The 25,626-nt window shown below is 60.1% G+C and overlaps 9 protein-coding genes across 10 annotated transcripts; 5 read left to right on the forward strand and 4 right to left on the reverse strand.

Annotated features, from left to right (window-relative positions):
- Positions 1–1,116: 1,116 nt before the first annotated feature.
- JDV02_007235 (uncharacterized protein) lies at positions 1,117–1,794 on the reverse strand (the record flags this gene model as incomplete). Its single annotated transcript, XM_047988708.1, has 1 exon — positions 1,117–1,794. One exon carries the CDS (start codon positions 1,792–1,794, stop codon positions 1,117–1,119), a length of 678 nt encoding a protein of 225 aa, XP_047844706.1.
- A 2,023-nt stretch (positions 1,795–3,817) lies between these two features.
- Positions 3,818–5,074, reverse strand: JDV02_007236 (uncharacterized protein; the record flags this gene model as incomplete). Its single annotated transcript, XM_047988709.1, has 2 exons — positions 3,818–3,935; positions 4,116–5,074. 2 exons carry the CDS (start codon positions 5,072–5,074, stop codon positions 3,818–3,820), a joined length of 1,077 nt encoding a protein of 358 aa, XP_047844707.1.
- A 2,484-nt stretch (positions 5,075–7,558) lies between these two features.
- On the forward strand, positions 7,559–9,055 carry JDV02_007237 (uncharacterized protein; the record flags this gene model as incomplete). The annotated part of the gene is made up of 1 exon (XM_047988710.1): positions 7,559–9,055. One exon carries the CDS (start codon positions 7,559–7,561, stop codon positions 9,053–9,055), a length of 1,497 nt encoding a protein of 498 aa, XP_047844708.1.
- Positions 9,056–9,387: 332 nt separating this feature from the next.
- On the reverse strand, positions 9,388–10,098 carry JDV02_007238 (uncharacterized protein). The gene is made up of 2 exons (XM_047988711.1): positions 9,771–10,098; positions 9,388–9,621 (listed from the first exon to the last, which is right to left on the reverse strand). Exons 1-2 carry the CDS (start codon positions 9,876–9,878, stop codon positions 9,517–9,519), a joined length of 213 nt encoding a protein of 70 aa, XP_047844709.1. The 5' UTR covers positions 9,879–10,098; the 3' UTR covers positions 9,388–9,516.
- Positions 10,099–10,480: 382 nt separating this feature from the next.
- On the forward strand, positions 10,481–12,832 carry JDV02_007239 (uncharacterized protein). Of its 2 annotated transcripts, XM_047988712.1 has the most exons (2): positions 10,481–11,587; positions 11,686–12,832. In XM_047988712.1, the coding sequence occupies exons 1-2, from the start codon at positions 11,303–11,305 to the stop codon at positions 12,805–12,807; spliced, it is 1,407 nt and encodes a 468-aa protein (XP_047844710.1). In that variant the 5' UTR covers positions 10,481–11,302; the 3' UTR covers positions 12,808–12,832. The 2 variants fall into 2 exon arrangements, with proteins under 2 accessions (XP_047844710.1, XP_047844711.1); XM_047988713.1 differs by having other exon boundaries at positions 10,481–12,832.
- An 878-nt stretch (positions 12,833–13,710) lies between these two features.
- Positions 13,711–15,935, forward strand: JDV02_007240 (uncharacterized protein). Its single transcript, XM_047988714.1, has 2 exons — positions 13,711–14,029; positions 14,118–15,935. The coding sequence occupies exon 2, from the start codon at positions 14,624–14,626 to the stop codon at positions 15,854–15,856; it is 1,233 nt and encodes a 410-aa protein (XP_047844712.1). The 5' UTR covers positions 13,711–14,029; positions 14,118–14,623; the 3' UTR covers positions 15,857–15,935.
- Positions 15,936–16,357: 422 nt separating this feature from the next.
- Positions 16,358–17,921, reverse strand: JDV02_007241 (uncharacterized protein; the record flags this gene model as incomplete). Its single annotated transcript, XM_047988715.1, has 1 exon — positions 16,358–17,921. The coding sequence occupies exon 1, from the start codon at positions 17,846–17,848 to the stop codon at positions 16,358–16,360; it is 1,491 nt and encodes a 496-aa protein (XP_047844713.1). The 5' UTR covers positions 17,849–17,921.
- Positions 17,922–21,541: 3,620 nt separating this feature from the next.
- JDV02_007242 (uncharacterized protein) lies at positions 21,542–22,201 on the forward strand (the record flags this gene model as incomplete). Its single annotated transcript, XM_047988716.1, has 1 exon — positions 21,542–22,201. One exon carries the CDS (start codon positions 21,542–21,544, stop codon positions 22,199–22,201), a length of 660 nt encoding a protein of 219 aa, XP_047844714.1.
- A 1,697-nt stretch (positions 22,202–23,898) lies between these two features.
- Positions 23,899–25,149, forward strand: RIB1 (GTP cyclohydrolase II; the record flags this gene model as incomplete). Its single annotated transcript, XM_047988717.1, has 2 exons — positions 23,899–25,059; positions 25,108–25,149. The coding sequence occupies 2 exons, from the start codon at positions 23,899–23,901 to the stop codon at positions 25,147–25,149; spliced, it is 1,203 nt and encodes a 400-aa protein (XP_047844715.1).
- Between the last annotated feature and the right edge of the window lie 477 nt (positions 25,150–25,626).

The raw sequence follows: 25,626 nt of genomic DNA on the forward strand, positions 1-25,626 counted from the left end.
CACATGACGCCGACGATCCCGGCCTTAACTGTGCTTCCCGGCAACTCGGCACCGCATCCAAGGGCGGGAAGGGGGCCTTTGTGCTGTCGAGTCACGTACATGGAGCTGCGGATGACTTGGTCCAAGTCAGTGCACCGGGATTTCTCGTTCCGCGTCAAAGCGGTGCGCTGCTTGCATCGCTGCCAAGATGCATTACCACCCATCAGAGGGCAGGGGATAGAACTAGTAGAACCTACGAGGCACTCGAGTTGTCATGCCAATAGTGTGACAACTCGGACGACGCCCACAGAAAAGGCAAGCTTGTATAATCAAGTGCCTCTGCTGAACAACAAGATATTCGGACCCCGCCGGCGTGGTCGTCTTAGTGATAGCCTCCTCTGCCCCTTCTTCATGTTGGCTTGGAGATACTTCACGGGCTCATGCTCCTTTGACGTTGCAAAAAGACCAACGGGAGCACCCGTCCGTGGCAACACAACGCAAAAGACACTACACCAGAACGGGGCCCAGGTCGTCTCGGCAATCTGCCTTGCCAAACCCATCACGGCCAAGTCCTCCATTTCCACCGCCCCGGTTGGTTGTGATGCTAGTGGCGTCAGGCCTGCATCGTGCAGCGGGAAGGAAATCGGCCTCTAACTAACGAGTAGACGGGCCTATGGCGACTGGGCAAATGGAAACGCGCTGGCGTTTGACGCAATAGTAAGCACCGTACTTAACAAAGAACCCAATGGGGAGCACTTGGAACTTCCATTGGCGATTTCAAGTGCGAAACATCGATTTGGGACATGTTTGATGGAGCATGTACACGCTGCACAGGAGTTGAGAGATTGATGGATAGATGGGTGTTATTCCAATGCAAGCTCGCTCTAAACAATCTATGTGAACCTCCCAAACGCCATCCCGGTTTTGTCGGCCGTGAGGAAAATCTCATATGTAAAGTGACATGATACACAGTTGATTTCGCGCGCTCGGTGATGACTACATGGCTGCTCATGTCCCAACCGGAGTCGCGCGCGGTCATTCGGCCTCCTCGTCGGGGTCGTCACCGTCCTCGTCCCGCTCGACGAGGTGAGCATCGGTGGTGGTGGTGGTGTGGTAGTGGTAGCATCGTAGGCAACCTCAAGGCAAACGGCGAGCTTCCAAGGCACCCCTCTCGCCGTCCTCATCCACGTCGCGCCCAACAAGGTCATCAACATCAACGGCCTCGTCCGTGGCATTGACGACTCGCTCACCGCGTGCAAAGTTGACGGCCGCGGCCTTGTGTCCCTCCTTGCGCTTCCCCCACTTGTGCACCGCCTCGTAGTACGTCTTGGCCAGGACCTTGCACTCGGTGTACTTGGCGCGCTTCCACTCGTACCTGTTCCTGTCGCAGTACTCGTACAGGTCCCTCTTGAAGTTGTCGTCGATCTTGTCCTTCATGTCGGCGAACCGGCCCTGCGCCTTGGTGTTGTGGTAGCCAAAGTCGTGCCGCTGGCAGCTCGGGAGGAAGTCGAACCCGACGGGCCGGTCCGGCGACTTGGTGCAGTTGTCCGTGTGCCAGTTGCAGTCGATGCGGTCCGCCGACTGTCGCGTCCTCTGGAAGTCGTCCATGGACGTGTGGAGGACCAGCATGTCCGTGTCCTCGGGCGTGCAGGGCTTCCAGGGAACGCCGCGGTCGTCACGGCCCAGGACGTAGGGGGAGGGGGCGATGGCGTCGGAGGTGTCCGGGTCGTCGCGCTTCGAGGTGGTGGGCCATGCCGACGCGGCGGTGGTGGCAGCGGCCACGACGGCCACGACGGAGGTGACGGTGAACCTCATGGCGCTGTGGAGGAGGAGGAGGAGGAGGAGGAGGAGGAGAGGAATGGTACTGAGACCGCAAAGGGCGGCGAGTTCTTCAAGGCAATGTGAGAAGATGGGAAAGTGTTCGCTGGCCTTTTTTGCCGCGCGGATTTTCCAAAAGTCATGGTAACAGATAAGACAAATCGCTATTATGAGCGCTTGTCTGCCTTGCGTCTCTCCCCGAGGCCAACAAGTGCACAATGCTTCACATCCTGAGGTAGTACGTAGCACCTTGTCTGTTCATCGTGCGCGGTCCCCATTTAGAATGTCAGTAGCAGTACGTGTACGAGCGCATCTCGTCGCCGGTCAAGCGAACCCGGTGGCAGACGTGCCGAGCCGCGAGACCTTATCATGTCGTGCGCTACCACCAAGGGGGGAGGGAATACGTATGAAATTATCTACGGCCTCGCTATCGACTGCAGAAGAAGTCGATGTTGCACGCCATCTCGGCGGCACACGCGGAGGCGCAGCGTATGGAATCAACACCTGCCAGCCAGTGGCCCGAGTCCTGTTCTCTCTCGGCCGCCCCGAGGCGCATGCCCGGGCAAATGCATGGCCGAAATGCAAGCTCAAAACTCCCAGCAGCAGTATGAGTGCTCCCTGTGGAATAAGTCGCCGATAACTTGGACGCTCAAGTGACGGCTTGCACAGTAGTCGCGATGACTTCATGCCCGCCATCCGCTGTCCATGAGCCTGCTTTCGGGTGCCGCATTTCTATTTTTGCACCGCCGGCCGATGATCGGCAGACGGCACGCTCTCTACGTGGCATGATGGAATTTCCTTGCCTTGCCTGATGCTCCTTGCTGACCTGGCCCCCAGGGCCCAAGCGGGATTCGGACATATTACATATTCAGCCCAAACGCGGGGGACGCGGTGCAGGACCTGCATGACAGCTGGTCCCTCCCCTTCATAAATGGGCCGATGTGGTGGGCTGAGGTGGCATTCAGCTTTCTTACGCGTATAGTGGTTGTTTCCTAGGGGGGATCAGGCCCGACGATGCAGCAAGCAATCAATTCTCAGTTCGGTCGTCACACCCGAGACCTGTCGATATACTCACGCTCATTGCTTTGTTCGTTGGAGCATAAGATCCGCACTTGCGCCAAAGCACGCTCAAACCCCCAGTCTCTGTCCAAGCCGCCTCGAGTCCTCACACCTCAGCGTTAGAAAGCTACGTATCCCCGTCTCAAAAGCAAATCAGTAGCAGCGCCTGCGCAGCCATTTCTCGGACCGAAAAGAGCAATGTCCCTAGCCTGACGACTATTCGTCGGGCGATCTATACGCCCCGGGGCTCCGAAAAGAGTATATGCGCGTTCAGCTAAAAGCAACCTTGACGGTGGTTCCAAAGGCTGGGTGGGCTTTTTGTAGTAATAGTAGCCGAATGATGAAACACGTCCAGCTCTGGCGTCTCATGTCTGTTTGTTTCTCCGCTTTGGTCGCCATGTGGCCCTCGCCCCTGCCCGACTGACGACTGCAACATGGATAGTTACTTAGTAGGCCAACAGTGCTGCCGTAGACTCAGTTTAGCACATCAGTGTGCGCAGTCAGCCACAGGGCCTTCATGTACCTTGAGTCAAACGAGCACCTAGCTACGCTCGAGGCTGGACCGGCATATCGTGCTCGGCAGCGTGTAACATATCCTCATGCCGTACGGGATTCATACAGTATACCATAGTACGAAACCATGTCTTTTGCAGACGTTATTCAACGATATAATGCGCCCCGAACAAAGCGGCGACAACTTTGCCCCCGACTCAATATCCGCTGCATTTGTTTCCCGGTACGCACCGGTCAACTGGCTGATCGTCAAGCCTAATGCCCAGGCGGCGCAGGTGTCACAGAAATAGAACCATCATCCGCCGCCTGCTGATGCATGGCGGCCGAGCTGCTCGCCCTTTCGCCCTTTCGCCCGTCCACGCACTTCCGGTCCTTGCAACTTCTCATCAGGCACCCTCCCGCCCCGTCGCCACGTGGGAACCGGCGACCGGGCCACGGCCTTTCCTCGTCACAGCCTGCGCATCCAGCCGGGCAGCGTCACCAGCGGCTCCATCTCCTCCATCGTCTCGTTCCAGAGCATGCGCCGCAGCCGCTGCCCCTCCGCCGACACGATGAACGGGCACGGCCTGCGGCAGCGTGATGTCAGCAACGAACGGTCCAAAGCAGTAACAGAAGCAGAACGTCTCGGTTATAAAGCCCCCCCCCCCCTTCCTCCTAGAGGTCCCGCGGAAGCAGTAGCAGTAGCAGCAGCAGCAGGTGGGAGAGAGTGAGAGGCAAAAGAAAGTCGACAGCCGAGAAAAACTTACTCCTCGACAGCCGTGTCGGCTAGCAGCGCCCCGTGCGTCTCCGCGCCGGCCACGACGGCTGCGTTGAGCGCGATCCAGCCCGCCTGTTCCACGGCGCGGCCACGCAGCGCGACGACGGCCTTGACGGGCAGGCGGATGTACCAGGGCAGCGCGTTGCTGAACCCCGTGTTGACCATGCCCGGACAGAACGTGTTGACGATGACCCTGGGAGCGGCCTCGCCATCGCCATCGCCATCGCCCTCGCCCCTGGTGGACCACCACCCGGGTGGCATTGGGCGAGGGTACTGTCGCGTCAGCTCCGCCTGGAACAGCATCCACAGGAACTTGCTGTCCAGGTAGCCCGTCAACGCGGGCGGCGGCGGTGATGCCTTGTCGCCCCGCAGGTCGTCAAAGTGCCCGAGTACCGTCGTCTCGTCCTTCGGCGGGCGCTTCTGCAGGCTCGTCATCGCGTACAGCCTGCTGCCCGTGACGCTCAGCCTGCCGGGCCTGCCCGAACTCCCGGCCGTGGCCTCCATGACGGGCAGCAGGCCCAGCGCGAGGAGCACGTTGGACAGGTAGTTGACCTGGTTGTTGCGCTCGTGGCCGGTCGCGGCGAGCTCCCTCCTCAGGAGGCCGACGCCCGCGTTGAGCATGAGGATATGCAGCTCAGAGACCCTGCTCTTGAACTCTGCTATAAAGTCCCTGACGCTCGCGTAGTCGTCCATGTCGAGGCGCAGGACGTGGACGGACGCGCTGGGGTTCGCCGAGGTGATTTGTCGGTCCCGCAGCAGGTCGTCACGGACGGCCTCGCCCTTGGCGGTGTTTCGCACGGCGAGGATGAGCGTGGAGAGCCTGCGCTGGAGGAGCTGTCGCGCTATCTCGAGACCGATGCCGGCGGAGGCGCCCGTGACGATGGCGACTTGGCCGGTGAGGTCGATGCCCTCGGGGAGGGGCGCGACGGGGGGTTGTATAATGGGCATGGCGATGTTGGAGCTGGAGTCTTTTAAGTAAGAGTATAGCTGGGAATCGTGTCTCGACTAGACTCTCTGCCGGAAGCATGATGGGATCGAAAGGGTAGCCTTCTTATACACGGCCAAACACCGCCGGGAGTCTGGGACACGCGATGACTTCAACTTCGGCCTTTGCCCAATCCCGCTCCACCGCTGCTGCCATCATGTTGAGAGGAGCAACCAACAAACATGAGACTTGTCGGCCGCCAGCTTATGAATCTGTTACCTTGCCTGCGAAGAAATCGCACAAGTCCGCCGTAGGATCACTGAGCCCGCCCACGGCCTGAGGGCCAGAAGCCGGTGCGGAGATGCGGAGCCCCGCTTTTCCCGGGCGGGGAGGGCCATGAATCCCGGGGACCCCAAGTCCGGGTCCGCCGCCGCCGCCCCGCCGAATGGGCGAGGGGAGAGCGCATCAACCCTCGATGTTCCGATGACGCCGTGCTTGTAGGATGCGCATGCTGGCAGTAGTATTGATTTTCGCGTGCCGACGTCCCTGAGGAGAAAATCGCTCCGCACAAGTCTGATTACGGTCGGCATGTGCCTCGTATTTACTCTCCATGTCCATGTCATTAACAAGTTGAGTCTGACCGATATGTCATTAGACGCGACGACCGCATTTGGAAGCCGTGGAGACTTTGGGCATGCCTGCAGCAACAAGCTACTATGCGCTTCGAAGGTCATGCCCTCGGATAGAAAGCAATTCATTGCCTGAGGCCGAGCGCTTGGGTGCGAACATAATCCACCTGGCTAGTCCTAATGAACTTGTCTCCCTTAGGCCTCGGGTGCGGCGGCCGGGACCCCTAGGTCGGGAAGCCAAGCCACCCGCTCACTAATCCCGGGCGCCGAACCACCAGGGCCCATTGTGAGCGAGCCGCGGCGTCGCCATGACACACATCTGGAGACACGCGGTGGATTACTTGCGTTGCGTGCCACTTATGGGAGGGGAGATACTAACACGAACACCATAGCATGGAAGGGCCTACCGAGGGCTCGCGCCCTGCCTTCACGACCACACAATGCAGTAAAAGGTTCAGGGCGTCGCTATCGGGTACTTATAAGTTAGTCTTGATGGTGGCACGCCGCGCAGTGGGCTCTCATGCGCGTGCGTCTGGTGTAAGCCGCCAAAAAAAACCCCCCCAGTCAATCCGCCTCAAAAACGTCGAGGCCGGCGACACCCCAACCCCCAACGGTCACGGTGGGCATCACCAAACACGCACACACACACGCACACTAACTTTCAACCTTATGAGATTTCTTTTTTCTCTTTTTTCTTTTCTCTCATAACCTGCCAATTTATAACTTTTTGTGTGCTGTGTGGTTCACTCTACTACTAGCAGGTAACTACGTAATTAGTTAGTGACTTACTCCACGAGTCCACATCGCCCGCGCTGTCGACATGACATGATTCAAGAACGTCAGAGAGCATGTGGAGACGGATTCGCTTGGCGAGCGACGAGAGAGCTCATCCTTTCTTCCATGCTTCAACACCAGTCAGCATATGTATGCCTCGGCGCCCCCATTTATTACGTATGCACCTTGTGTTTCTGTTTGTGTGTGTGCCGAGTCCGAACCGTCGGCTCTGTAATGGGCAGTCAATAAAATCCACAGAATCTACTACTACTACTAGCAATTTGCTGCCCTAATCCCATCCGCAATACCTTTTTCTCAAAAAGTGGACATCGACGGAGACTCTCCCCGTCGACATAAAAAAGAGGAAGAGGTCCGCCGGTCGTCGCGTGCATGGAAAGGGAGGGAGGAAGCTTGGCTGATGACATTGAAGAAGAAGGACTGGAGGGGGCAGGGCCGCGCGCACAGCTCCCACAAGCGCGTAGCACTGGGGCTCATAGTCCATACTAAGTAACTTACGTAGTAATAGCCAAGGCCCCCGGCGGCAGTCCATCAAGGTCGGCGCGTCGGTCACCCGTTACTTTCGGCATATGGCTGGGCTAGTAACTTGGTAGTTATAGCCCGCCCGCTCCCGACAGACCGCCGTCTCCCGTGCCGCCGGCTGGGCCCTCAGATATCTCATACGAACTAATCCGTAGCCCTCCCCTTGACGATACTACTAGTAGTAGTAGCAGTAGTATACGCAGCAAAAGTTATCCACAATATTCCCCACGGAGAGCACGCTGGGTTTTTTCTATTTCCCTTTCCTCGTCTCGCCCCATACGGGGTAGACATGCTGCTCCCCAACATCATCTCTCTTCACTCCCGTGGCTCCTCTTCCCACAGTATATAAATTCGCACAACAGTCTTTTTTCTTCTTGTGTGTGCGGAAAAGGGGGCCGTCGTCTGTGTCGGAGAGCTCAGCGCTGCAGGAGGGACTGTTGGGCTGCAGTCGCTGCTCGTTTCATAAAGAGGGTTCGCTGCATTCATCTCGGCACGTGTATCTTTTTGTGTAAAGCGCACCCCGACTTCCACTCACTCGAAGCTCAAAAACGACACGTCGTCACCATGCCGTTCCAAAAGCACAGGGCGACTGCCCCGGAGCAGCACCTCGCCGCGCCCCGCGAAAAGGACACATCCTCCTCCTCCGCCTCTCTCGACGAGAAAGACGTCTCCTCCCCGCGCGAGGCTGGCATTCTCATCACGCCCACCACCGATGACGATGCCACGCCTCCTCCCCCGACCAACGTCTTCGACGACGACGACGGCACCGGCACCGGCAAGACGTACCGCACGCTCACGCGGTGGGACACGACCCTCGTGCTCGTCACCAACCAAGTCGGCCTCGGCATCCTCACCCTGCCCAAGATCCTCCTCACGCTCGGCCTCGTCCCCGGCGTCGTCGCCATCCTGGGCCTCGGCCTCGTCTCCTTCTACACGGCCTTTGAGCTGCTGCAGTTTTGGCGCGCGCACCCGCACTGCGTCAACATGGTGGACATGGCGCGCGTCGTCGGCGGGCCCGCCCTCGAGGTCGTCGTCGGCGTCTCCCTGCTCGTCAAGATCTGCATGACGTGCGGCAGCGCCACCGTCACCGTCGCCGTCGCGCTCAACACCATGTCGGGCCACGCGCTCTGCACCGTCGGCTTCGCTGGCGTGGGCGCCGTCGCGTGCTGGCTGCTCTGCCTGCCGCGCACATTCAAGTTCGTGTCGCGGACGGGCGTGCCCTCCACGGTGAGCATCCTCGCCGCCGTGCTCATCGTCATCGTCAGCCTCGGCGCCGCGGGGCAGCCCAAGAATGCGCCGCCGGGGTGGGACAAGGAGATTCTCGTCGTCGGCCGTCCGTCCTTTAGGGAGGGCGTCAGCGCGTGCCTCAAGGTGTGCTACGCGTACGCCGGCAACGTGGGCTTCGTGTCGTACATGGCGGAGATGAGGGACCCCTCACGCGACTTCGTCCCCGCGCTGGGCGTGATGCAGGTCTTCTCCGTCGTGCTGTACCTCGTCACGGCCGTGACTATCTACTGCCTCTCGGGGCAGTACACCACGTCGCCCGCGCTCGGGTCGGCCCCGCTCATCCCCGCCAAGGTTGCGTACGGCGTCGTGCTTCCGGCGATCCTCAGCACGGGGCTCGTGTTCGGCCATGCGGCCATCAAGTACATGTACGTCGTGGCCATGCGCGCCATGAAGCGGACGCATCAAATGACGGACAACTCGGCGCGGTCGTGGACGACTTGGGTCCTCTGCGGCACCGTGTTCTGGGTCGCGTCGTTTGTGCTCGCCAACGCCGTCCCCATTTTCGACTCCATCCTGTCCATTGCGTCGGCCACGTTCATCGCGTGGTTCACCTTTGGCATCAGCGGCGTTTTCTGGTACCACCGCAACTGGCAGCACAAGTTCCGCAGGCGCAACATCTTCCTCGCCGTGGTCAACGCTCTGCTCATCGTGCAGTCGCTGTTCATGAATGGCGTGGGGCTGTGGTCGGCGGTGCAGGGGCTCATCGACATCTTCAACGATAAGGAGAACAAGATCGGTGGCGCCTTTACCTGCGCGGACAATTCCATCTTTTAGCAACTGGAGGACAATCTTACGTCTAGGCACATATTAGCAAATATACACGTGAGAAACAAGGTTCATGCAACGCTGCCTTGAGGTTTTCGGGCCAGTGATCGATAGTCGTCAACATCGGTAGTACCACAATCGCGTATAAAGCCGTTGATCAAAGTTGACGAATGTGCCTCCTGTCTGCTAGAGGCACAGCCTCTCAGTTGAACGATTGTCTCGGGTCAAGCCACCAGTCAATGCCAAAGGTGCCTCACCGGGTACCAGTACTGCGTTGTCAGGCAGAAAGGCCGAGTGGGACAGGTATCACAGCATCACACTCCATCACTGTCGAGCTCGCAGCCCATTGTTGTCTAAGCCTCTATTTCGAGCGTCGTCGCCTGCCGACAATATATGTACACGTCCATCCGTCCGCGCGGTCGCTCGCTCGCTCGCTCGTCATCGTCGTCGTCGCCATCGCGTCGGCCAGCTCAGTTGCTCCTCTCGCCGCCCTTGGCCTCCCGCAGCTCGTTCATCTTGGCCACCCGCTTCTTGAACTCGACGTACTGGCACTTTTCGTACGAGTGCCGCTCGTCCTGCGCGCGCACGCCGTATTAGCAAGATACTCGACACACGCATGCCGGGGCCTGCCCCTGCAGCGAGCCCGGGCCCAGGCACAGGCACGGTTCGGTTCCATTCGGTTCCGTTCGCGGGCGAGAGGGAAGGGAAGAGAGGGGGGACGTACGCCGCACTTCCAGGGCGCATACCACGTGTCTCTCCGGCACTTGTTGAGCGGAATCAGAAGGTGGGCGCAGCTGTCTCTGTAGGCGATGGGGAGGCGGGCCTCCCGCATCTCCTCGCGGGTCGCTTCTATTCAGGGCTTGTCAGTTTCGCTAGCCGTTGATCGCGCGCCGCGTCTCCCAACTCTCGAGCCTCAATCGGCGACACGGGCGGCGGGGTGGAGTTTCCAACGTACGCCGCGGCTCTGAGGCTGTGTCGGAAGCCATCTCGATGGGTCAATTGGCCTCTCTGGGGTCAGTGATGCTTGGGGGGGGAGGCGTGCAGGCAGGGCTGGCGAGAGGTCGATGTTGGCGTCGCAGTTCGGGACAAGGTCGGCTCGCCGTGGTGGTTGTGGGGCCTGACAATTCAGGCAAGAAGGCCGGCCAATGACCAGCTCCACAAAAGTCAGCGCACTGCACCGCACCGCTCACCGAGCCATCACCGAGGCTCACCTTGCGGCCGACACTCATTGCTCGACACCTGGCGACGGAGCGTCTCCGACCACCATATCATAAGCAGTTTGGTTTATTACGTATCTAACGTAGTTATCGCCGACTCTCAAGCCAAACATGGAACGTCCGGTTTCGCACTGAGGGCCGCTTTGGGCGCGCGCGCAAGCGGCTACGTAGCTGGGAAGTACCCCATTGTGCAACCACGAACAACGTAAACACCCCCAACAGCCAAAGGCCCGCGTGACAACAAGAATTACGACAGCTCGACAAAGCTCGCATGCTGGCGGCGCACATCATCACATAAGCCGCGGCGTTGGGTTGTCAGTTCACAGCTGCAGCATCTCCGCGGACGCATCAGCCCCAACCCAGCGGACATGCCAGTCACCGTGATGGATGGTGCACCGCGCATTACCCCAAACTCAGCCCGTCCATCCAAGGCTTCCCGCCCCCCCACCCGTTTTTCAAGCTCCGTCGGCAGAATCGGTGGTCGCATCACGACAAAGTCAGCCGCCGCCGCGGCCCGTTTCCTCCTCCTCCTCCTCCTCCTTCTGTTCCTCCTCCTACCTCCTCTTACTCTCGCGGGGGGGTTAACGCGGGCTTCGGCGGTTCGGCAATCCCCCACCCTTCCACATCCGTCCGCCTGCCCTGCCAGCCAGCAGCAACAGCTGTGTGGTGGTGTTACACCCCGTCCCAAAACGGCGCTCTTTCATCTGCCGTCATTGGGCGCGTTTCCAGCCATGGCGGCGCGCAGGTGCGGGAGGGCGCATGTCTGCGTGACCACTCCTTGTCCAACTGGGCATGCGGCATGCGCTGCTCGGAGACAAGACGCTCAGGTTCCGTGTCCATATTCCCGAGAACGACGACGCCGGATGTGATGGGGCGTCGTTGGAGGTGCCTGGCGGGCAGTGATGGAGGGGCATGGCTTGAGGGCGCATAGTCATATCTTCTACGTGGGAGACTTGGCTGTCGCTTCTACCTCCTTCGCGACCTCGCACCTCCGGACTTTCTTTCTATCCTTGCTCTCAGATCATAATCATCGGTCATCATGAGCGCGCGGTCGAAGCTCTCCAGTATGGTCGCGCTGGGCGCCCGAGGGGCCGGCCTGACGAGATGGCGGGTGTCTGGCTCTGTCACACCCTTACACCGTCAAGGGCCTCGGTGGGCTCGTCCCGTCACCACGTCGTCGAAGCCATCAGGCACGCCTTCAAGGTCGCGCCTCGCACCGGTTCTTGCGGCCTCGGCCTGCGTGGCCGTCGGGGCATTCTACATGACGCGGTCGCCTCGCATGGACCTGGCCCACGATGCGGCGGCCGACGTGCGGAGCAAACAGGTGAGAACCAAGCCACTTAAAGCATCGTCTACCGATTTGCTCTGCGGCGCGTGGCCATAGCGGAGCAGCAGAAAGACAAAGCTAACTGTTGGCGTTAGCTTCACATGACCCTATCTCCCGCGTCGTCATCGCCGGCCGCCAGCGGGGAGGAGGTGGATGCACGTGTCGCCTATTACGACGCGCTCGAGGCCAACGCGGCCGACGTGTCGACGCTGCCCATCGAGCACGCGGTGCTGACGTCGGCGCCGTCGGTGCCGCCGCCGATAACGCGGACGCACGCGGCGCTGGTCAAGGTGGACCTCACGACGTCGCCCAAGATGGTGCAGGTGACGAACCAGCACAAGTACGAGGCGTGGACGTTCAACGGGACGGTGCCGGGGCCGTTCATCCGGGCGCGGGCGGGCGACGTGGTGGAGGTGCGGCTGGCGAACCGCGACGAGACGGGCAACCCGCACAACATCGACTCGCACGCCTTCACGGGGCCCGGGGGCGGGGCGGCGCTGACGACGGCGGACGAGGGCGAGTGCAAGACGGCGCGGTTCCGGCTGCTGTGCCCGGGGCTGTACGTGTACCACTGCGCGGCGGCGCCGGTGCCGGTGCACATCGCCAACGGCATGTTTGGGCTCATGTACGTTCAGCCGGCGGACGAGCAGTCTCGGGGGCAGGGTTCTTCAGCTGGTGGCCTGCCCGAGGTGGACCGCGAATACTACGTGATGCAGAGCGAGGTCTACCACGAGCCGCCCGAGGTGGACGAGGAGACGGGGCGGCCGTCGGGGACGGTAGAGTTCTCGTACCCGCAGGGCCTGCGCGAGGAGCCCAACGCCGTCGTCTTCAACGGGCGCGAGTCGGCGCTGACGCGGGACGCGCCGCTCAAGGCGCGGACGGGGGAGACGGTGCGCATCTTCTTCGGCAACGCGGGGCCCAACCTGACGAGCTCGCTGCACGTCATCGGGAGCCACTTCCGGCGCGTGTACCGCGACGGCGACGTGCTGAGCCCGCCGGGGCGCTTCGTGGGGACCGTCGGGGTGCCGCCGGGGGGCGCGACCATTGTGGACCTCAAGGCCGTGGTGCCGGGCACGTACACGCTCGTCGACCACGCCATCTTCCGCATCGACAAGGGCGCCGTGGGCTTCCTCAACGTGGCGGGCGAGGCGCGGCCCGATGTGTATGGCAGCTCGGAGCCGCCGGCGCCGTGCGTGGGGTGCAAGCTGCACTCTTGATGGGAAGGGGGGGGGATGGTGGTGGTGGTGGTGGTGATGTGGATGATGATGATGATGATGTTGACGATGGTGAGGGTGGTGATGATGTCGACAATAACGGGGGGGGCCATGTTGGGCAGTGTGTACAGGAGCATCAGGAGTGGTACCCATGTTGACTTGCATGCAATGGCGAAGCACACGCGCAGTTGGTTATCGTCGTCGTCGTAGTTGTCACGGCCGAGACTGGAAACCCACGGCCGAGTGCATTGTCTGGTCATCCATCTTTTACAGCATTATTATATCAGGGGCGCATACAGTTTACATTAGCACAAGTTGCGACGCTGACGAGTCAACCGAGGGGTGAGGGACAGAAACGGTTTCAAGGGCGTCAGAAGGGCCGTGCAGCCGTAGCCAAACCACTGCCTCTCCACGCACCCATTTGAATCGAACCTCCAAGTATCAAAAGATGAAGTCGTCGTCGTCGTTTCGGCGCCTATAATGGATGCGTTTTCGTAAAAAAGGAAAAAAAGGGCCCGCCACGTCAATCTACAGTACCCAAGTTGATCAACCAACCAACCAACCACTGGGCATCCGCCACAACTCGCTCCTACGTGCTATGACGGGACTCGGGAAGCCCAATCCACTCTCTGCTTCGCTTCCCTACTACGCCTGCCCCGCCGCTGTAAAGTCCCAACAACGCTTCCTCCTCCTCCTCCTCCTCCTCCGCCACAGACCAAACGCCGCGTTGTTGTGGCCCATGGCATCAAACTGGCGGCATTGATTGGTCCACAGCGCAGCGCAGCTGGCGACAGCGCATCCTCCCTATACAGTATAATACGGCTTGTAATACGTAGTTTAGTAAATCCGCCACCACAAAATCCGGATGCGTGCACGGCGCCCCGCCTCGCACCGCCACCCGATTCACGCAAACCCTCCCTGCACGTTCGTTTCATGGTTGCCTCTCCTCTTTTCACGACGCGCGAGCGACGAGTGCGCAGCCCGCCCAGCCACGACGTCAGGTGCTCTCGCGTGTCATGCCCGCGTTGGCCGCCGCGTGCATGGTTGGTTCACACGCGCTTCCTCCTCTTCCCGCGTCGCCTCCGGGCTGGCTGGTTGACGGGCCAGCGGCCACCCACCCCCGGATGTGTCCATGCATGCATTTGCCTTTTGCGGCTTGCCTCGCTCTCTGCATGTGTTGCCTCTCAGAGCGAGCCTGAAGGACCCCGTAATCGTCGCCTTTCACGCACGTGAGTGCGTGTCGCTATGGCGCTTCCGTACCGAGTTGTGTGTGTTGTTGTTTTGGTAGCCAAAAAGTAACCAAGTATACGAAGTATATATAGTCGCACTCGTCGGCCTCTTGCTCCCACATGACGCTTCTATAACAAGTGCAAGTCAGATTCGTATTCTACTATTATTGGTTTTTTTTTCTTACTCCTCCTCTCCCAAGTCGTCTTTTGCTCGGTCTTTACATTTGATACCCCCCCTCCTCTCAGTCCAGTGCCGTAGTAGCTTTTAGTTGGTGCCTTTTTCGTCGTCGTCCCCCAACTCTGCTCACAACTACCACCACATTCATTCTTCTCGTGTACCCGCCAACGAGCTCTCGCCGTCTTCACCTACACGTACTTTGTACAATTTACACATACACACGTCGCGCGCATCAACCACAAGTCACACACACACACACAGCACACACATACAGACAGACAGACGCATCGTCTTATACAGACAGACGCCGAGACGTACACTCACTTACGTATCCATACATTTACAACGTCACTTACACGCAACCACAACACCAACACACCCTTGGGCAGATACATCGTCCTCCACCACCACCATGTCCATCAGCAGCAGCATCATCACCATCAACGACGACAACGACAGCGACACCTTCGCCTGGTTGGTCCCCACGGCGTCCTCGTCCGTCGCCCAGCGCGCTCTTCATCTCGCCCCCAACGCGCCTCTCGTTCTGCGCCGCGGCGGTGGCCCGTCGTCGTCGTCATCCATCCCCGCGCAACACTATCCCTCCTCCCCTAACCCTCTCCCCCTCGACGTTGACGCCGTCGTGCGCCTGTCCTTTTCTCAGACTACCAAGCACCCGGGCTGCTTCACCATCGGCACCGACCCCTCCGCATGCGACCTCGTCCTCCTCCCTACCTGCCCCCTTTCTCACCAGCCCTCCTTTCCCTCCTCCTCTTCTAATTCTTCCTTTCCCTCTTCTTCCTCTTCTTTTCCTCCTACGTCCAACAGCAGCAGCAGCAGCAGCAGCGTCGACACCGCACCACCACCACCACCACCACCAGCGACAAGCGGCTCATCATCAGGCCCCTTCATCTCGCGCCAGCACTGCGCCCTCACCTTCGACGACGCCGCCCGCCTCGTGCTCCACGACTTTTCCGCCCGCGGCACCGCCGTCTGGCTCGGCTGGGAGTCGGCCGGCGACCTGGTGGACCACACCTGGGTCCTCTCGGGCCCTCCTCCTCCTCCTCCGCCGCCGCCGTCTGTTGTTGCCCCCGACCCTGTTGCCGACCCTGACGCCATGATTACCACTACTACTCCCATCGTCACCGCAACAATGGCGGCAGCCACGCCACGCACCGTCATCGACATCCAGGGCGCGCACTTCCAGCTCCTCCTCAACACGCGCCTCGCCGCCGCCGACCCAGTCGCCTACCGCGCCAAAGTCGCTGCCTTTTGCGCGCCCCAAGCGCCATCATCATTCTCCTCCACCACCATCACCACCACGTGCCGCAACCCCCCGGCGCACGAATACTACTGCTCTTCCTCCTCCTCCATGTCCCTCGCAAGCAACAACGGCGGCAGCACCGGCATCCCTCCGTGGCTCGCCGACGATCCCGTGCTCGCCGCCCTCATCAGCAGCAGCAGCAGCAGCAGCAGCAGCCGCTGGGTCCGCGAGTCTCTGCTGGCTGGCTCCCCGCCGCCGCGCATCTTCAAGCACGTCGTCGTCAAGGCGGCGGCGGCGGCGCATGAGCCCGCCGCTAGTACGCAGGAGGTGTATCTGTGGAATGTGGCACGGCCGTGGGAGCCCATGGTGCGGGCGTCGGCGTGATTGATGTAAATGTCCCCCATGACCTTGTTGCTGGTGTGAGCAGTCTCGGAGGCAGTGTGAAAGAGAACGGAGGGGGGCGGGGGAGGGGAGAAGGGACAGATGGGAGAAAAATGATAGGGGATGCTGCTGGAGGGACAGGTGGGAGAGAAATGATGGGGATGCTGATGGAGGGACAGATGGGAGAGAGAAATGATGGAGATGTTGATGGACGTGGACAGGTTGTTGCTGTTCTTTCTCATTTTGTCTGGTTACTCATTCACGCCCAAGCCACCGCAGATTGTTCGTGGAGCGCGGCGCTGGCGCACGACCGACCGACTCTTTTTCATTCATGTCTTTGAAAGGTCTCTGTGAGGACTTGTTTCGACGACTACTCCGCTCTTTAATATGTATGGTTCAGGCAGACAGGTAGCGACGCGGAACGCTTCTCGCAGGATGCGAACAGACACATGTAGTAACTCCAATACTCCGCTTGACTCCAACCAACAGAATGGCACCCCTCTTTCAATCCGCCTCCTCGCTTTGCGCGCGGCTGACCGTCCACGGCTCGGGCTTGGGCTCCTCGCTCTCCGGCTCCGCCTGCTCCTGTGTCTCCCCCTGCTTCTGCTCATCGGCGGCGCCGTCGGCCGCGAACCGCGTCATGGCAAAGTCGGGCGCCCGGCGCCGCTCGACGGCCCGCCCGCCGACCCTCTTCTCCTTGCGCATCTGCGCCGCCCGAGCCTCTTCCTTGACGAGCTTCTTCTCGCTCTCGCGGTCCAGCATCGTGCCCTCGAGGCTGAGGTAGCTGGTCTCGCCGCTCGTGCCCGCGTCAAAGTTGCGTATCCGGAAGCGCACCTTGCCCGTGACCCGCTCGCCCTGGCCGTCGACCCAGAAGCCCGTGCTGTGGACCTGGCGCACCACGCCGTGGTCGTCGGCCGTGATGACCGACGCCGTCTCCTCGAAGCCGTGCGCCTCGACCGACTCGTTGGACACCCACCGCCACGACGGCGGCAGCCGCCGCGCTTCGACGGACGCGTTGAATCGCCCGAAGCAGACGACGCCGATGTGGCCTTCTGTCTGCAGGTTGATGCTGCCTTCCATCCACGCGCCACGGCTGGGAACGAACAGCTCCACGTCGGCGGTGATCCAGCCGAACCCGACGGCGAACTCGCGCTGTGATAGCACCGTCGTCGGCGTGTCGTCGTCGGTCGCCGCCCCGTCTCGTCCCGGCTCGGGCCCGATGGCCACGTTCTTATAGTCAAGCAGCACGCCGCGCAATGCGGGCACATACTTGTTCTGGAGGTGCTGCAGGTGCTGGTACTTGGAGTTGGTGACGGGTTGCGCCCAGCCTTGCGGGTATAGCGGCTCGTAGAGAGAGACGGTCTGCGAAAAGAAGGGGAAGCGGGGATTGGCGGGCATGTCGGGTGGCTGATAGATGTTGGAGGACTGCGACACGGACGATGCCTGGGGTTGGTCGATGTCCATGGTGTCGATGTCAGTCGGCGCGGCATTCGCGGTCGTCAAGGGCTCGGCGGCGGGCTCGTCGGCATGCTTCTTGGACTTTTTCTTCTTTTTATGTTTCTTCTCGGTGTCGTCCTCGGCCTTGACGGGCAGCTCATGTTCGGCTGCAGCCTCCTCGGCCTCTCTGTGCTTCTTCTTCTTAGGCTTCTTCTTCTCCGCCTTGGCCTCCTCGGCCTCGGGCTGCTGCTCCTCCGTCTCCGCCTTCACGAGCTCATTTTCCTGCAGCTTGCTCGTCTTGTCTTTCTTCTTCTTCTTCTTATCCTTCTTGTCTTTTTTGTCTTTTTTGCTCGGTTGGGCATCGGCCGCATCCGGGGCAATGGCAGCGGCGGTGCTCTTGGACTTTTTGTGCCGGCGCTCTGTGTCGCCGTCGGCGGCAGCGGCGTCCTCCCCCTCCTCCTCCCGGGCGCGCTTCTTCTTCTTCTCCGACTTGTCTTTCTTGTGCTTCTTCTCCGCCTTGGCAGACGCAGCCGGCTCGGGCGACATGGCGGCAGGCATTGCGTCGAGCGCCGCTGGCGTGCGTCGTGGTGGTGGTGGTGCTGGGTGTGGTGCTGCCGTGCCCGAATCGCTGCCGCTGCTCGTTCCGCCCAGGGTAAATTTTTCTGGCAGAGGTGCTTATCGATTGCGGGCGACGCTCACCGAGGTGGGGCGCTCACCGAGCAGCCTGACCGGGCGGCGGCGACCGGTGAGACGGTTGGGTGCTGGCACAAGAGCTACTTGCCATCATGAGCCAAGCATAACATCGATATGTTGTTATTATCGGCTCATGTCGTGTATTATCGGACGAACCTTGAATGCTCCCATGCGCCATGTGCTGAGCTACGCCGTCTAAACGCGTGCGAAGCGTACAATGTGCTGCTTCCAGCGTCTGTTGGGTTTTGCACCGACACCAACAAGGCTTCTGAACAACGTCGCCGATGGGCACGTGCAACTCTCCATCACACAAAGGTGGCACTTGTTTCTCATCGCCATCATCGCCCGAGCACGCGTGCCAGAGCAGACTGGCCAGTGGTACATTGCACCGCACGCCAAGTCGGCGCACGACTCAAGTAGAGAACCAATCTTGTACTAACAAAGCCGGCTACCCTACACTGTCGAAGCTCGGCAAAGTTTTTTGACTTTTTCCCCCTCTTATCCCGCTACCTGCGCTTGGGTGCAAAACCCAAAACTATGGCCCACCAGCCTATCGCAGACTCTCGATCGAAGGGTCTTTCTGGTCATCTAGGCAGTGCTCGGGCATCTTCTGGAAGCCTGCTTCAGTCGTTGGGGCTGTCGGCTAACTCTGTGTGGAAGATTCTGTCCATGTCGTCTGACAAGATGAAGCCAAGGAAGAAGCACAGCGGGCTTGGACCGCCGAAACATGCGCCTGGGCAAAACTGTTTACAGAGACAAACGCACAGTAAATGATTCCAAAGCCCGCCACTCAAACGAAGACTTTTTCTTCGACAAGACTTGGGGTCATCGCAGCGGAGTGCGGGCCGCCTGTCGATGTGCACGCGCACTGCGGGAACGATGGAGAGTTCTCAAGGCCCAGCGGTCTGTGCTGCGCCTGGATCGTGCGATCGTCTCCTCTTGGCCTGCTCAAGCATCGTGGAGCGCGCGCTCGGCTCCCCGCGATCTCACGATGCGGAAAATGGGGTCGAGCCGTGCGCGAGCCGCCGGCTGGGACTGGATTCTCCCGTGTCCCCCCCCCCCGCATCCGCCTGTCTGTCACATTCCCTTGCCCCGGCCGGTGTTGCGCGACTGACTCTTTCGACGCCATCTGGGATGAAACTATCGAAGCACCTGTCAAACCAGAGGGCCTTGGTGACCGACAGTCGTTCACCGAGTTGACCGAGTCGCCGACCGTCCAAGGTTCGAGTCGTCGCCTCCAACAACCGCCAGTGCCCGTCGTGCTGTTGCTCCCATAACCGCCGCTCGGGGCTGGCCCCTCCATAGAGACGGGCGGGCGGGAGGGCGGCGACACGTCCTGGCCGTTCCACGACCGCGGCAGCTGCCCTTTCCGGCGAAAGGGGACGGGACGACAGCCGCGGGCGTTACGCGGCCATGCGTTGGGCCGCGGAGACAGTGAATGTGAATGTGCCTCACACCCTCCTCCTCCTCCCTCTCCTCTTCCTCACTTCGCGTAACCAAGACGCCGCCGCTCAGGCACCGAAGCCGGGCGACTGGACCTCCTCGGCCACGGCAGCAGCGCCGCCCGCCCACGGAAGAACGGCAGAGGAGGTACGTATACTGTACAGTACTTTCGGGTCCCATCCATTCATGTTTATCCATCCCGTGATGAGGCGGTGCGCGCTGGGTCCTGCGAGAGACGTCTGCGAGCCACGTCAGTTGTCAGAGTCTAAAGCCACACTCCACCTCGCCCAAAGATGAAGGCGGCCGGACCCCCCAGTCCTCCACTCTTCATGTCTCTACTACTACCGCGACTACGACTACGTACTACTAGTACTACAATAGTATTCATCGCCGACACAAGAGTCTCCAGAATACTAACTCCAGCGTGCCGACGCGCTAGAAACTCGTCGCAGAACCTGCGCGAATCCCGCCCGTTGGCTTTCGAGTTGGGACGAGTCCGGCAGGCCCTTCCAACAGTCGTTCCTACTGCAACCCTAGGCCGTCGCCACCGCCGTTTGTAATCTACGCATCGGCGCAAGGCAGCAGCAGCAGCAGCAGCAGCAGTCAATACCTCGCACGTGTGAGTCAAAGGGAGATGGGGGGCAACATGGACGGCTGCCCGACGTTCTCCGGAACGCGCCCAAAGCGATCCAAAGTCACGCAATGCAGTGCTTGCCCTACCACAGTGGCAGGTAACGTAGTACGTGTAAGTATAGTGACGTGGTGGTGGTGGTGGTGGTGGTGGTGGTGAACAAAGATAGAGAGGTCGCCAACGAGTTGGCTGCCAGTCTGTTGGCTGCTGTTTCATGCTCTTGTTTCCTGTCTGCCCAACAGAAACCAAACTGGCAGATGCCGTTTGGTCAAGGCCTGCGGCATGTCCGTGGCCCATGCCGCGCATCATCTGCAATATACATGTCACTGCCGTGCCCGCTGACATGGCTCATCACCCTCCAACGGGCCGTCGTCGTCGCCGCCCCCCTTCCGTCTGACACACACACACCAGTCAGTTAATGCCGCCCTGTGGTCTGTTCAGCCTGCATGTGCCGTCCCTGCATCTATCCGACACCTCCTGCAGGAGCCGCTGGCCGGTCTGAAACGCACACCCGCGCGCCTCCATGCAGGTACGCATGCACAAAGTCTGCCGGGCCGTTTTCAGGGAGCAGAGCAGAGTGCCGCCACAATCCCCCTGGGCTTCCACGTGCCGGGATGGGATGGGATGGCTGCCCCCCCGGGACCTCGCCGCTGCTCTGGTCCCTGGGCCTATTCCCCGCTAGGTTTAGGTTTTGCTCGACTCGATCCAATCGGCCGTTTCCTCTGTGCCTCGGTGGTGTGGTGGTGGTGGTGGTGGGTGCCTTGACACTGAGTCGGCCAACTGGCCGGACCCCACCATCCATCTCGAAGCTGTTCGTCCCGTTGGAGCCTCTCCTGCCGGGAGAGACTGTGTTGCAGTGACCATGACTTTTTTTCTCTTTCTTTATCATTCCCTTTATTGTGGGGGAACGGCCACATGGGACCGCTTCTTCGCACCCCGTAGCCCCCCCCCTTTCCCAACGGCAAACCTGGGTCCACCAACAGAGTCAGGTACCAACAAGATGCTTCCTCTTCTGTCCGGCGGGGCGGCTTTGGCCCCCCGCCCCTCACCTCCTCCCCTTTCAAGCCCACACGCAACAACCCCACGCGCGCGCTTGCGTGTAAGTCGCTGTCACGTCCCTCGCCTTACTCGCACGATCCGCCACGCACAACGAAAACTGTGATGGAGGGTATGGTATGTATGCAGGTACTATGGGCACGGGCGAAGAATCTGTATCCTGCGGAGGGGGGAGCCAGATGGGTATAAGAAGGCCCCGTTCGTCGATCAGATCCAAGGAAGATCTTCTTTCTCTCTCCAGTCCATCACCAACAAACTCACATTCCCTTCTCAGAGTATCTTACTCTAGTCGCTCTCTGCAGCACATCACTTTCCTTTGATACAACAAATCTTCACTACCTTCCTTGACCAACCTTTTTTTCTTTACTATTACGACTTTTGACAAGTCCATCCTTTCACTACTACTACTACCAACCAACACCATCAAGATGCTCTTCACCGTCGCCTCCGTCATCGCCGCCTCGGCCGGCCTCAGCTCTGCCGCCTCCATCCCCAAGCGGGACAGCAACGGCATCAGCGTCACCCCCCACGAGCAGTACTCGTCGTCCATCGGCGCCCTGGGCTGCAAGCTCGACACCAACCGCGTCGCCTACTGGCCCGAGTCGGTCACCTGCGACAACATCTGCGTCAAGGTCACCAACGGCGACCGCAGCGTGCACCTCCTCCGCGTCGACCAGTCGGGCGGCGCCCACGACATCTCCTACGACGCCTGGAACTACCTCGTCTCGGGCGAGGGCGCCTCGTCCAACCCCCAGCAGGGCGGCGGCGTCGCCATGACCTACGAGCAGGTCGACGGCGACGAGTGCAAGGACCTCCTCACCGACGGCAAGCTGGCCCTGTCCGCCGGCAACAGCATGAACTTTTACGCCTCGTGCCTCGGCGGCGACAACTGGGTGGCCAAGAACGCCGAGCTCGTCAACATCGCCGACCCCACCTGCAAGTACGGCCACGACGAGGTCTGCTCCCTCGACCTCAACACCAGCAACCAGCCTCAGTGCCCCCACATGCTGGGCTCCCAGGACGCCACCGACGGCCTCACCATCAAGAACGTCGAGTATGGCACCGGCAAGGTCTACACCGCCCTGTAAATGGGGGGGTGTTCGTCTCTCGTGGCATGCCACCAACAACAAACGCACTGCAGGGTCAGCGGCATGATTTGAAACGAAACAGGTCAACAAAACAAGCGAGGATTGTTTATACCATTTAGATTCTTTTACTTCTCTTCTTCTTCCCCTCTTCTAGACTGTACATACACACACTTGAAAGTGTTGGACACAGCCAGAATGGACTCCTGAATACTACATCAGTTGAGCAACACAAGCTTTACTAGCGTGCCATGCGTGCCACCAAGTGCCGTGACCCACATGTCTCATTTATAAGAGATGCTGTTCAATAGATCCGTTTCAGATGATGCACTGAAGAGGAAACATTGCTGCAATGCCAAAGCCTTTTTTTCTTCTTTAAAAAGTGAGAGAAGAAAAAAGAAAACTGCCAATATAGTCCCCCCGTGCTTTGTCTCGGGCGCCTGCCATGGTCAAATTGCAGGCGACAGACATGTTGCCAATTTTAGACAAAGGGCTTCTCTCATGAGGTCCCATGCAAGCAGCACGAGTCGCTAGAGCAAACCATTCCCAAGTATGCCTCAACACAACAACACAAAGGCAATAGATGCAGACTACTAGTTTGATCTTTTGAGCACGGTGGATTTTGTTGCGAGGCGACGGGTCAGCCGCGACCCAAAGCAGCCACTTCGTTCCTCCGCCCGTTGGCGTCGCTGAGATGAACGGCGCGAGAGACATCACCAATTGCCGCGCCAAGTACCGGACGCTTCACGAGCGATGTCCCACCTCCGTTGGTTCATGCGTTTTCGTCCACGCTGCATCTCACGTCTCACGTCTCACGGCGAGATGTCGTGTAGGGACAACGCGACATGCCAGCGAGCTGTCGTATGCTGCGATATGCGATGTGCGATAACAGTCATGTGGCCGCCCTCAACATGCTGCTGTGGTAGTTCACGGCTGCAGACCTGAACGGTTGAAGCCGTTTTGACCTCAACAAATGCAAGCTCCTGCCACTCAGTCGGCGAGGCGACAATCAGTGTAGACGTCAAATGGTCGTAATAGTGGCCCCTCTGCAATGTAGCTTACAAAGCGACAACTACAAAAGTGCATGAACCGACGTACAATATGAGAACCTAATTGTTAGAGTCGTCCAAACACTGCACAGGCTTTGCCTCATCTGTGTTGGACGTTGATGCATCGCCGGCAAGGTGTTGGTGAAGCATTTCCAATGCCTTACCAAATCCGCTCCCGGAGCAGTGACCTTGGTCTTGGTGTGAGCTCAGGCGAAAGGCCAAGTACCTGCCCCGCCACGAGAGGAATTCCATTGCCCCGCGCGCTTCGCCGAGGTTCCATAATAAATCTCCACCGCCGCACCGTACCGAGGAGTGCCCTGGTTGCGCCCGCCGGCGACGCCTGCCTTCACTGTGTTCCAGCGCAGGCGGCGTCGGCTGCCCGCACTGACTAATGAATGAATGGCCCCAGTCGTCCGTCCGTCCACATGCTCGGCCTCCGTCTTCCGACTCCTCCATGACCTCGTCCTCGTGCTCACCAGCGACGCAGCCAAATAACCCCCCTTCCTCTTAGAGACAGCTCTCAATTCGATGCGACTCGTCGATTGACGCAGCTCCCGTCGCACTACTGCCTCGTTGAGCTCGAACCCGGGCGGCCCGCCGTTACCCTCCAACGATACCCCTCGGCGCAATTCGCCAGCCAGTCACCCCGAGATGCCGTCCGACACCACGCCCCCTCCGTCCGACGCTGGCGCCGAGTCGAGCAGCCAGCTGCCATCCTTTTACTCTCCCCGGACGGGAGCCGCCGATCATCATCACCACGAACGTCACGATGTAGACCACTTTGTGCTGCCATCACCGCTCCACGCCGGCGCGGAGCCGTCCTCTTCGTCCCGGCAGCCGGCAGCTCGGGCCCTGTCGGAGTCTCAGCCGCCGTCGCAATCGCACACCCCAACACACACGCAGCCCCCTCCGTCACTCCTCTCACCCGCCTTTACACCCCCTCAGACCCCCGGCACGCAGACACCCTCGACGGCCGGCCCGCGAGGCGTCCCCGTCGACAGCTCCATCCCCTCCGGCGGCTGCGGCACCAAGAAGCCGCGCCTTCTCGAGACCCTTCCCGAGGTTCAGTGCATTGTGCGCGCGCGGATTCCCACAGTCGCGGGCACCGAGATGTTCCTCCACCTCTATACCAACAACGTCGACTCCAAGGAGCACCTTGCCATTGTCTTCGGCAACCACATTCGCAGCAAGAGCCTCGATGCTCCCCGCGAGGGCGAGACTGAGATGGACCGAATGGTTCGCGGTGCGTATACGGGGCGTCTGTTCCCCGGTCGCACGACCAGTGGCATGGCCGCGACGCCTCAACAGGAAGCCGTGGATGCTCCCGCCGCTCAGCAGTCGGCCGAGACGCCCCTCGTACGAATCCATTCCGAGTGTTATACCGGCGAGACGGCGTGGTCCGCTAGGTGCGACTGCGGCGAGCAGCTAGACGAGGCGGCTCGTCTGATGGGCATGCCCGGCAACACGGCCGGAGGCATCATCATCTACCTTCGGCAGGAGGGTCGCGGAATAGGCCTCGGGGAAAAACTCAAAGCCTACAACCTGCAAGATCTCGGTTCCGATACCGTCGAGGCCAATCTGCTGCTGCGTCATCCCGCCGACGCGCGCAGCTATGGCCTGGCCACGGCGATGCTGCTCGATCTCGGCCAGCACGATATCCGCCTCCTGACCAACAACCCAGACAAGATCCGCGCCATCGAAGGCCCTAACCGTGAGGTTGTGGTCAAGGAGCGCGTTGCCATGGTACCGCTATCGTGGAAGGGCAAGGGTGGCTTCCGCAGCCAAGAGGTGGAGGGCTACTTGAAGACAAAGGTAAGATGCCCCTTTCAAAGGCTCGCTTCCCGCTGCTAACGACGTCAGATCGAAAAAATGGGTCACATGCTAGATATGGCCGGGTCATGAGGAGGTTGGCGCCTGTCACACGTATGAGCATCGCACGTTTCGGAGTTTGGAATTGATCTCATCATGGCGCGGGTCCGATGGAGACTTAGTCGGCACCCGGCAAGGCGTTGTTGTTTGTACGAGCGTTGCAGAGAGTGCTTTATGCATGGTAAATATTGAGGCTTGTCTACGTTGAAAGAGCCTGGATAGATGAGGCATCTACCTATGTGGCATGCCCGTTTGCATGGGATTTGCCGTTGACAGTTGTTCTCGATAGAGTGGCTCGGTGTGCCCGGTGACAGGCTCGGTGAGCCAAACAGTGAATGACGATGGACCCACCTTATTTTTTACGGCTGTTCGCTGCAGCTCTCGCACCCGCACATGTCACTTGGTCACCTTCAAACCCAACCTGCCAGCCCGACACACTGCCAGCTGGTCTTCTCCCTTTCCCGTTTGCTTCCAGTCTCTCTCTCTCTTTTCATAGACTACCGCTCCTTT

Source organism: Purpureocillium takamizusanense, chromosome 6, assembly GCF_022605165.1.
Source record: "Purpureocillium takamizusanense chromosome 6, complete sequence".
NCBI classification, from domain to species: domain Eukaryota; kingdom Fungi; phylum Ascomycota; class Sordariomycetes; order Hypocreales; family Ophiocordycipitaceae; genus Purpureocillium; species Purpureocillium takamizusanense.